We start from the raw sequence: 12,095 nt of genomic DNA on the forward strand, positions 1-12,095 counted from the left end.
AAACTCTGAACACATCAGACTGTAATACTGATTTTCCTTTCATGATACCTTTCATGAACTAAACGCAGCTGAAGGCTTCCCACCATTTCATCCAGCTCAAAATGGCAACTTGGACCTGAAGGGATACCTCCCGAGGAAAAATATAAGCCAATACAGAAAGATAAAAAAGAAATTCAAGGGCTCTTTTCAGTATGTCACACTTTTATTTCAACTGTGAAACACTGTAATTTGGAGGTGGGAAGGGCAGAAATGGTATTTAATCTTGTAGGTTATCTGAGGGATGTAGACATGTAACAAACTACTAAATCAATCATTCCATGTGTGCCTATGAACAGTAGAGGGCCCACTGTCCAGGAATCCAACACAGTATTTCTAGAAATGCAGTGGTTTGCTCCAGAAATACCATTCAAGTAACCATCTATCCATAGGCAAAACTGTCAATTTGTACTTATTTGTAACAGGTGCGTGGTAACCTACTTGGACGTACTTTACTAAGTTAATAAAATCAATGAGATAAGTACAAACTCTAACAGAAGACCTGGGGTAAATCCCAGTGTAGAGCCATACCTAAGGCTGCATAGCCCTGATAAGGGTTTCTCTGCACCTTACTTCACTGTCCTGTGAAACAAGGCTGTTGATACCATCTTCCGAGCCCGATGGTTGCGTACAAACACGTTCCACGCACAGCATAAACAGCAGGCTCTCAATCAATGGAAAATGTTTCTTGATGTGTCACCATTTGAATAAAAGTTAGCCCGAGAATTCTGTGACTCTAACAAAAATACTGGAAATTTAACTTCTGACAGCCGAAAAATAAATTTCAACACCTAGTTCATTTCCAAGGTGTTTGTTATTAGGATAATAAAAAATACTATTTCAAAGGGGGGTAGAATTGACCAAATATTTATGATGGCTGCATTTTATTATATGCAAATTATCACAATTAGAGTTGACTTCATCAAAGAAAAAGTCTGTTAATAAATGAGCTCTAAATTTCCCTGCAACTGTAAAATTCCATTATCTTCCAAAGTCAGGTGATTTGCCCAAGGTTAGAAACCATGCCAGGTTACCAGCTCTAAGTTTACCACCACATTTGACCTATGATGACAAAAAGCATATTTCATTCCTATTGAAAGTGCAAACACTTATTGATAGTTCATAATTAGCTTTTTATCAACCATGTTTGTGATTTCTTATTACAGAGCAATTAAAAGTAAGCTGATAGAGTATACCATGCAATGAAATGGAAAGATGACCATGGTACATTAGCTTTAGGTGAAAAAAAGCTGATTATAAAACAGAACAATCCAACTTCTATAAAAATGTATGTATAGAAAGAAATTTTTGAGGATACACTAGATTATTAAACATTAGTTAACTCTAAGAGGTGGGTTGTGCATGATTTGTCTTTTCTTTTTTGTTAGCTTGTCTCTATTTTTAAACTTTAAAAAATATGAACAAGTATTAATTCTATGATAACCATAATTTTTAAATAAAAGCAAATTAAAATATTAAAACTGGAGATCACTGATGAGAGTGGAAAAAATTACAAGTGGGTTGAATCTGTGCAAACAAGAGGTTACAAACAGGAGGCCCACGGACAAGATTAAATTAGCTCTTTATTGACAGATTTCTAGTTTCTCTCAAAAAATCCAATGTATTAAGAGCACTGAGCTAGGACTACCAGCTCCCCCAGCATAGCCGCTGCCCACTTTCGATGAAGCCTCATTCTCTCATTGGCCAAAAGATAAGCATTCAAATTTTTCACCTGTGGTCTAAACAGTGCAGCATTAAAAGCCAGAAACATTCTGTAACAGGGGAGAACGTAGCACTAGAAGATTAGCTAATCCGAATTTTCTTTAAAAATTCTAAAGTGTATATGTACATTTGTGCACACACACACACACACTCTTACTGCTAGACTGAAATGACATACTATTACTTGAATTATATTGGCTATCTCTGTGTAGAAGTGACTTTTTTTTTCTTTTGTATGTTTCATTTGTATTTTTCAGATTTTCTAGAAGGAACTTCTATCATTTATAAGTAGAAAAAGTTTAGGAAAACAATTTTGGGGGGCTAATATCTCCTACCCTATTTCTTTATGTCTCTATAGCTACAATTCATTAACCAAGGGGAACCTATGACAGAAAGGCAGTAATAGTTACATGCAGACACACACATACGTATACAAATTGAGAATTTATGTTTGAGTGCCCTGATTACCATGGGTTTTGTCACATAATTTTAAACCCAGAGTTCACCTCGTGCATTTTAGTCTGTAAATCTGTCCATTCACGAAAAAAAGGCGTAAAAATTTTTTAGTAGAGAAGCAACAATTTTTTTTTTATTAAAACAACAGCAACTCAGAGAATTCATTTCAGATTATTCCCAAGAGATCGAAAGTGGTATAGAGTAGACTTTCATCAAGCATTAAAAAGACTGGCGTTATCCCCTTCTGTGAAGGCCGTGCATCTGTTCAAAAAATTCCAAGTTATAGAGGGGGGCTGTCAGGCTCTCACACAAACACAAAACAAGCCATAGTAGAGAGAAATCACTTCACAGTACATCCTAATAACCTGACAGGCTTATAATTATGAGCACTGGAGTGACGGCAGAAAATTCCCTTACACAACATTTGTGGTTTGGCAAAAGCGTTTTCTTGGTTTCACAAGGAAGAAATCAATAAGAACAGCTTGAAATAGTTTTCCTCCTTCGTGGGGAAAAATTTTTTTTTGGTAAATTTCAAGTACTTTTTCCGTCCTTTTAGGAAGCAAAGAAAACTACGAAGACCTTTTTCGGCCCTCTCAGATATACTGAATTTTCAGGAACCAGTGAAATCCTAAAACTTATTTTTAAGAACCTCTGAAAAAAATAAAACCTAATCGTTACTTTGGAATAGAAAGGTGTCGCTGTTTTCACCTCTTAAACAATCTAGTGATATATTTAGGCAACAAATGACTTGCGCGCTACAAACTACTTTATCCTAAGAGCCATCTGTCATTTCACTGGAGGAAACACGGCCATGTTCTTACCTAGAGACTGGTAGAGCTCTGTCATTTTGGGATGGTCCCAGCAAGTTGTTTGGGTCTCGTGGCTAAAACATAAAACATAAAGAGAGACTTTAGAATTTAGAATGAGTAGTAGAGAAAAAGAGAAAAAAAGCAGAGTATGCTTTTGAATCATTTGGCATCTTTAAGTCAAAGGACTTCCACTCTGTAGTGATGAATGTTTATCTTACAAGCAGAGAGGCTTCTACTTTTGCTTTCAAAGGGCAAAGCAGTATGATCATTACTTGGTAACCAGTATTTGTTCCTTTTTTGCACCCACAAGTCGGTTGCACTTCTGTTTTAATAAGATGACCTTGTTATGTAATCAAATCATCGAAAGTCAGGATTTTTTTCACCTGTCCAATTCAGAACATACAGAAAGGACACTGACAAGTGTTATTCAAGTCTGTCAAAGAGATACTGGACATTAGTTTAATAAACAAGTCTCCTTGCTTCGCCTCAGCTTTCACTGTCCCTGACACTTCTCCATTACTCTTTCTTCCCCACATCCAGATTTCATCTCCATCATGGCTATATTTCACTCCAGCTTAAGGTATATCCATTGCCCGACTCGTAGATCATACCTTTCCTCTTCCCATTACTTTTAGAATGTCTTTTTAACTCAGCACTCTGTAACACCACTACACATTTTCCTACATTTACTTGGGCCTGAATGAAGCATTCACATTTCTCTTCCATTTCTTGAAGTTTAGCTAAGTGTGGTTGCTGGCTATCAGTGCCTGCCACCAAAAGAACAGAACACCTTTGTTCCTCATTCCATTATGTGAATAAACCCAGGAGAGATAACTACATATACTTTTCCTTACTTTGGCCCATCTACATAAATCACCACAGCATCATATTTCCAGTTTTGGGGGATTACATGACTGGGCTTTGATGCAGTAAAATGCAGCCCTGAATGATATTTCAGTACTCATAAGCAGGGCCTATCCATCACCTGTGAGGGCAGAGAGAGGACGGAGACAGGAGAGCGAGCTGAAATGTAGACACTTCAAGGGGAGCAGAAAGTACAGACGCCTCACACAGAAAGAGGCGTTTGGGGAGGTAACAACGTCAAGTGACCTCAGCATAGGTTTTAAATCTTAGGATTGGATTCTGGCTCTGCGCCCTACTCGCCCTACTCGCTGTGAAATTTGGGGCCAGCCTGCTCACATGGGGGCGTTAAAGGATGCGGTGATACAGACAAGTGACTGACACCTGGGTTACAATATGTGGTCATTTTTGTTATTATGTGGCCCTCAAATTGCTTCCCACTGAAAGCAAAGCTTTTATTAGTTGATTATAATATAGACGTGGATCCAACTGTGGTAAGTAAGCAACGCCTAAAATCCTTCAGAGAGGGCAAAAGTAACACTCAATGTGTATTCTCTCTTTTAAGGAAAATAAGCCAAAAGAAGAAACATTTACTTGTGGTTTCATAAATATAACACAATCACAAATGTCACAAAAACATGTGGAAATTCCCCACACTTACAATTTCAGAGACTAGCCCTCTGATATTTACCATTCAGTAATTGAATGGTGAAGGCTACTGGAAGAAATTTACAAGAAAGTGTTTCAGTCTCTTCCAAACCTATTCGTTTCTGTTTGACTTTTCTGCAGAGACAATTCGAGTTTGAGGAGCACTACTGGGGCTTCTCCATGGAGGGAATGTACCAGAGTGACATCCAGGTCTTACAGAGCAAGAAAAGCAAAAGATGCAGCCCATGCTTGAGGGGGTTTTAGGAAGCCCCATGTTCACATTGGTTTATGATCTGGAGAAGGGGTGGGTGGGACTGGTACTTGATATGCACAGCACAAGGAGGCTGCAGCTTGCAGCTTCATGGAAAAAGTGTTGCTTATTCTCCAGCGTTTTTTAGCTTGGAGACTATCAAGTCCGTACACAAGTGCCCAGCAAGGAAAGGTTACCTCCTATTGAGACTACCCTGCATTTAGGCCTCTGCCATTTCCAAAGGCCATGCATATGTGAGTACCAGGGAGAGAGGAAGGGGGAAGAGGGGGAAAGCACGTGTGTCCACATGTACAGGCTCTTATCACACACACTGCGTAATAATAACTTCCCGTCTCTGCGACATGTGTGAGGACTGTAGCATCTTAAGTTGATGGGCAGAAAAACGTCTGTCTGAGCTGATAAACCTGACCTGACAGAGACAGAGAGAACCAGGCTGAAAAGCCACCATCGGTCATGGACTTCAAATCGGAGGAACACGGGCTAGAAATGACTTCTACCAAATAAAATCCCAAAAGAAAACAGAAACTTACACACACGAGTGATAGGAGAATCCCACATAGACTGAATGAAAACTTCATGTAGCCCCCTCCCTCCAAAATAAAGACTTCATGACAGCTGATATACCTACATGTCTACCTTTTTAAGGGATTTCCACCAGTGGTTAAAAATTCTCAAAAGGATTTTGGAAATTATTATTTAATCCATCAGTCCATGGTTAAATGAAAATTTCCTTTACCGGAAGATGGAAGAAATTCTAAGCCCCCACGTCTATGCCCCACTCGGGTGCTACTAGTTACCGGTCCTGTCTAGGTACTCATTTTTTCTCCCAATTATTTGTGATTCTGAGGGATCTGAGTAACCTAGACAAATGAACTCAAACAAATCCAAAGGCCAATCTTCTTTGATCTTCTTCCCCTCCAACACACAAACCTTTTATTTTTAAGCAATGCAAAATACCTAGAAAAACAGATTTGTGTTTCACCTTTGCAGACTGTTTCACTTCAATTACAATCCAGCCCTAAGTGAAAGAAGTGAGCACAAGTGGAAAGAAAAAAAGAATAAAGGGTGTGACTAATCCCCCAAAGTAGAAAAATAATCTTTCCATCATTTAATGCTGAAAACGACTGGCAACATAGCTGAAATGACTTTAGCTTTGGGGGTAACTAGATAATCAACCAAATATTCACTTCACTGTATGTGGGTATTTTCAATCTGTGATGACTCCAAAACCCTAGTGAGACATATTTAACCCCCAGTGGATAGGAAACATGATATGAACAGGAGAGAACAGTAAACACAAATTTGCATAACTCAGAGCTAAGTTCTACCTCACGGGACACACCAATTTGTTGGTCTGTGATCAATACAGGTTTTACAACTATATTTCTGACTCTGTGCTTATCTTCAAAAACAGGAGCAAATTCTCAGTAACTCCATGAGAAGCAGCTCAGGTTTATCTGGAATATACAGACAATACAGAAAAATCTGCTATGTGGGGGAGGTGGTGGTGGGAGGGTGGGTGGTACTGGTTTTGGTAATTGTCTCTTTTCCATATTTCACTTTTCACGTCGGAAACGCACTCCCCTTATACCATGTCCAACCAGAAAGGAAATTCCAAAACCTGTGCACAAGTTAATGGTTACACCTTTATTTAATCTTCCTGAGAACAATGCTGTTCAACATAGATCAAAATTCTACATGTATGTTAACACAGAAACCAGCTTCATGAATAATCCTCAAAACACCCTTTAAATCTTTTTTTAAAAAAATGTTACTGATTTTGGCCCTGCTGGTTCCAAAACTTGGCATCAGATATGCCTCTCTGAACAGCCTTCAAACTTGGATTTCTCTCTCTCTTTTTTTTTTTAAAGATGTGTACAAGCTACAATAATCTCTCTTTTCCCTTTTATTTGAGGCTGTGATTGGAAGCTGAAACAAATGAAAATACAAAATCACGGATGTGACAAAAGACCCTGGCAACTCCTACTTGTCAATAATAAGAAATTAAAACATTACTCCACTGAGCACAGGGCTGACCTAATTTCCTACAACACAATTTAAATTTTCTCTCACCTTCTTTAGTTTCGAGTAGTGTGCAAGGTTATTACAACCGCCTCAGAGCTGTTCCTGCTGTCAGTGCTGGAATATCAGACTTACTGGAATTGCTTTTTTAGCTTCTTAAAAACAAATATTAAACACTTATAAAAAAGTCACAAATTTCTATCGTTCTCCCCAGGAAAATGGCAGCTGCCTAATTAAAATAAGATTTCTTCTGCTACCACTGTTACTTGGTACTGAAAATATTCCAAACAGTTGCCTTTTTAAAAAATATCTTTCCACTACTTCCCTGGGAGGAAACTAATCGTTATGCAGCGAGCGATATAAAAAGGTAGCATTCCCTTGCGATTTGCAGAGGATTAGAGTTTGGCTTCATATATAATCTGGAGCCCATTGATCCACACACACAAAATCATTTCCCTTTAATCTGGGGATCAGACTCCTTTTCTAGAGAAACCTTGGCATTTGCATGCTGACTGTTGAACTTGGCTTGCACTGCTGGAATACTGGCAGGGTGGGAGTGGGAATATATATTTAAAAGTTTCTGCTACTGTGGGGAGGGAGTTCAGGAGGGTGGGTGTCAATCTAAGCACCAGAAATCCTCCTCTAGTCCCCATTCCTTGTCCCTGGGGTATTTAACATTTTATTCTGTCTGGCTCAAGCCAGGGCAAAGATGATTGCCTCCGTGATTGTTCCAGCTGTTACTTGTCCTCGGTTCTGTTTGCTTTTCAGGGCTTAACTCCCACCCACCCTCAACTTCGGCCAAAGCAATTTTACTTCAGGGTCGTGTCCAATCTAAGATCAAACAATGATGACTGAAACCAATTCCACGGTGATCAAGGGTCAGAGACCTTTCATATAACCGTGTTGTTTCGTTTGCTCCTCTGCTTCTCCAACAGCAACTGTATCCTCCAAAGAGGAGACTTAGTACAAGGAAATAAAACATCCAGGCAAAAGTAAAAGGGCCATTGGGGTGACACGGAGAGGTGACAGGGTAAAGAAGCTGAGACTAGGAAGAGCTTGTTGGCCAAGAATGTAAATTTCACAAAAAGATTTTGGTTCCTCACTTAAATTGGACGTATTTTTTCAATGTTAACATTTTTTTATAATTAATATGTCTCCCTTAGGCAACTAAATGCTTTCAATTTAAGCTTCCAACTTAACTTCCAATTTAACGGAGATAAACAGTGTCCTACCCCTTTCACTGCTAGGATCGCACTGAGAATGACAAACTTTTGTTAAAGACGAGCACAGACACCTGGAGAAATGCGAGAAAAGGACGCCCAGAAATGACTCCACACTCAACCCCAGAGGGCAAAGAAAAAAAGCACCGTCAATCCTCTATGTCTAATCCTTGACTTCTGGGTTTTAATTGCTTTTTCTTTCTTTCCTGATTTCTGCCATTCTTGGGGGCACGGGACGAACACAGCAGAAAATGCAGCGAGGGAAATGTCAGTTGGAATCCTCGGAAGAAATCAGGCAGAAAGTTGACCTTTTGGCACTCGCAGTGCAATAGAAGGTAAAGCCGCCCGCGCTCCTTCCTTCTGCGAGGTGGGGAGACGATTTAGAAACAGCCTGTCTAGCTCACGTCCACACAGACAGCCCGGAAAGGAGCAAAAAGCTCCTGCGGCCCTAATCCCGGCGTGGGGAACGCGCTGTCCCCTCAGGGTACGGCGAGAAATCAGCTTTTTCTCTCCGAGCCCGTCCCACAGCCGGGGGAAGGGGCTCATCGGCGAGCCGGGCGCCCAGGGGAAGCCCCGGGGGCGCACCTGCAGTGGCGCCCCGGGGACCCGCGGGGGAGGTTCCTCGACGCCTGGCCGCCCGGCGCCCGGGGTCCAGCCGCCGCGCGGGTCCAAGTTTTGGCCGCCTCGGCTCGCACCCTGCTCGCGCCACAAGTGCAACGGCTTGCGGCGACACCGGGGCGCCGCGTTGCACTTACCCTTTGAGCTGTTCCCTCATGGCTGCTAGGGCTCCGCGGTCGGAGGAGCGCGCGAGCGGAGGCGTGAGCTTCCCAGATCCGCCGGGCTCCCCGAAAGTCGAGCGTCGCCGCCGCCGCCGCCGCCGCCGCCGCCCAGGCTCGCAGCCGAAAGCACTGCGGAGGAGCCGGCGCGGGCTAGCGGACGGGCGGGCGGGCGTGCGGGGAGGGGGCGCTGCGGGCAGACGGGGCGGGGCCAGGCCGGGCTCCGCCCCCACCTAGCGCCCAGGGAACCCGGACTCCCCGAGACCCGGGGCGGTCGGGGCTTTCAAAACGGAAAGGAGAGAGAAAAGAAAAAGAAAGAAAGACGGCGGAGGGGATTTAAGGTACTCCCGGGAACCTGGAAGCCACACTCCACCCTGCCAGCACCCCCTGAAAACCTGCAGCAAGACTACTTGTTGACTCAATAAATGACCTAGGTGCAAATGACCTCATCGCAGATAATTAAGTGTGTGGGCTCTGAGTTTTCTTTTTAGAGAATTAAGGAGAAAAATCACAAGCATCATTCTTCCCTCGCCCCTCTTTCCACCTGCTCTCAGTTGAAGATTGAAGTGGTGAGGCTGTAAGGTCGTGAAATTCAGGTTCCGCTCTTTCTGGGCTAAATGGACTTTTAGAGAAGCATTTGTACTTGTATTTGTAGGTGGCAGTGGTTCTCATTGTGTAGTCCTGGTACCAGCATTAACAGCATCGCTTGGGAACTTTGTAGAAATGAAAATTCCCAGGCCCGGGCCCAGAGCTATTGAATCAGGACCTCTGAGCACACTGAAGTGTGAGAACCACTGGTATAGACTCTTAAAAAACAAACAGACAAAACCACCAATGGTGTGGCATGGTTTGGTCTTTTAGTATTCTTTAGAGAAATCTGAAAGGAAACCATTTTCAATGGAACTATCTATTGCAAAAGTTACAGGGCCTGGACAGTTCAAATATTTCTAATGGTACAGTTTGCAACATGACAACACACGTTAACTATGCAAAATTCTCACAAGCTTGGAAATATTCCGAAGAAAAGAAAGCCTTCGTTAACAAAAGAATTTTTCACAACCTTCACACAATATCTTCGATTAGTGTTCAAAGGGTATTATTAGATAAACTCCCTTAGTGGTTTCACTGTCCCTTTTTGTCCATTTATTTGCTTGGCCTGCCTTTCTTTTTATCTTCTTTCAACCATTTTCTTTTCACTCTCTGTTCTGGTTGATTCATTCCACTTCAGTTTACAGTTTGAAACCTGTTCCCTTTTTTCTTTTTAAATATTCTCTTTTTTTTTCCCCTCAACATTATTTTTCCCAGAGAATGTTAGAGCCAAAAGGGCTCTAGACATCAATCTCCCTTTACCGTCTGCTACAGCACGGCAAAACAGGCAAAAATAAAGTACAGGAACCGAAAGGAAAGGGAGTGCCAAGTTTCTTCACGACCCTTGACCAACCAAATACAAATGTAAACGTTATCTAAAGACACGGGCACGCAGGTATGATTGGTGTTGCTATTTTAAAGCAAATGGGGACACTTCTGACATTTTGCCTGATAAATTGAGACTTACTAGAGCTATCTTTTAGCCATTTTGAGTCAATGAGTTATGGAGGCAGCTGCTTTTAAGGTCTGACGGGGCCACACTAGGCTCTGGGTTACGCTGTCCTCTGGTCTAACTGGAGAGTCATGGTCCGCCCAGATCTTTGACTGGGGGAGAAAGACCAGTGTTCTGTGATGAGGAAGTGGTGGTCTTTGCAGTTAATCAGTGACATAATGTCTGTGTCAATGTAGCAAATCATTTAAATATTGTTTATGTTTATTCCAATGAAAAACATATAAACCTCACAGCATGGGGGCACATTTGTAAATCTTAGAAATCGAGCAACTAAAGGTTTGCAACACCAGTGTGATAGAACACATTGTCCTTCTCTTCCTTTCTTGTTTTGTTTGTTTGTTTGTTTGTTTTACATTTTAAAACTACCAGCTCGAGATTCAGGACTTCTGATGTTCCTCTAAAATATAAATGTTCAAGTCTGTTTTCTCAGTGCCCAACTAGAGAACAACTAGGAACAAACAAATAAACAAAAAAGAATGGAAAAAAAGAAATTGCTATTCAAGTTTTTTTCTTAAATTTGACAGATGGCAATCCTCAAAAATACTTTTTTAAGTTCTTTTTTAGACTGGAGTTATAGGCACTTGAAGGCTTGTCCCAAATCTTGATGTTGTTTTTGAAATTAAATAGCGAAATTAAATATTGGTAAGAAGTGACATGGGCATCACAGCAACTGTTCTGGTGTTAATTTCAGTCAGACTGAAGTTTGCTTATTAGGGAAAGACATTAAGAACATAATTTATATATCTTCATTTCACATATAAATTATATAGTGATGCCATGTACGATACCACATTAATTGCTTGTTTGTAGTAGCTCTTCTCCTCCTCCTCATTATTGTTATTATTACTATTATTATTACTGTTTTGATGTGAACCACAGACTTGAAAGGAGCATGGGGCTCTGCCACCAGAAAAAACTTAAGTGGAAATTCTGCCTTTAAAACCTACCATGAGCTACTTGTTCCCAACACCGCAGCTAGAATGTGGCACAGCAAGGACGGGAACTAGGGAGTCTGGCCTCAAGGCCCGTGCTCTTAACCACTCTGTTATGCTGCCCTGGAGAAGTGGCTTCTCTTACTGTGGGGGAAGATCTGTATTTTTTCCTCATGTGTTCATAAGCCATCTCACTGCTGGCTGACAGCAGAGGAGAGTAAAGGTGCTAGAAATAGAGGTAAGGAGGGGACGAGATAGGCTAAGTTCTAGGAAGGCAACCTCATAAATTTTTCCATACCCCAAACTCCAGTCTTTGAACCACTTAAATGTTGTAGGTACTTTAGAAAAATGAGGATCTCTCTGATCTAAGGGACAGTGCTGGATATTCGCCCATCCTCCCCTCCAGCTCTATTCTCTGCCTGTCTCTACTCCAGTCTGTGGCCCAGGAGGTTGGATCTTTGTGGATGGCAACAGTCAGGCTCTCTTGCCCTTTGGCTCCCTTTTGCTTTCAGCCAATGAGAGGCAATGGTGAAAGGCAAAAAGCAGGAGATGAAAGGACAGGAGGAGAGAGATGTTGGGGTATTTATTCCCCAGGCTCTCTCCTGTTGGTCTCGAGCCTGGCAGTGGCGGAGTTTCTTTATCCCTCCCCAGCCACAAGTCTTGTTGGGCAGTCATTTCTACACCCACAGCATGCTCCAGGTTCCTGAAACCATTCTCTCCCCTTGCCCTTGTTCCTTCCCCT

At 41.8% G+C, this 12,095-nt stretch overlaps 1 protein-coding gene across 6 annotated transcripts in view; it reads right to left on the reverse strand.

The window, feature by feature from the left end:
* The window catches only part of DMD (dystrophin), a 1,854,428-nt gene that overhangs the window by 133,902 nt on the left and 1,708,431 nt on the right, over positions 1 to 12,095 (reverse strand). For 4 of the 6 annotated variants that reach the window (XM_072956635.1, XM_072956637.1, XM_072956634.1 and 1 more), the window contains exons 1-2: positions 8,801 to 9,204; positions 3,036 to 3,097 (exon numbers count right to left, since the gene is read on the reverse strand). In XM_072956635.1, the coding sequence (XP_072812736.1) occupies positions 3,036 to 3,097; positions 8,801 to 8,820 (82 nt within the window). In that variant the 5' untranslated portion in view covers positions 8,821 to 9,204. Of the gene's footprint in view, positions 1 to 3,035; positions 3,098 to 8,800; positions 9,205 to 12,095 lie in introns of those variants that run through there. The other 2 variants (XM_031673322.2, XM_072956638.1) reach the window with 1 other exon arrangement.

The sequence above is a fragment of the Vicugna pacos genome, chromosome X, assembly GCF_048564905.1.
Source record: "Vicugna pacos chromosome X, VicPac4, whole genome shotgun sequence".
In the NCBI taxonomy this organism is placed as follows: Eukaryota; Metazoa; Chordata; class Mammalia; order Artiodactyla; family Camelidae; genus Vicugna; species Vicugna pacos.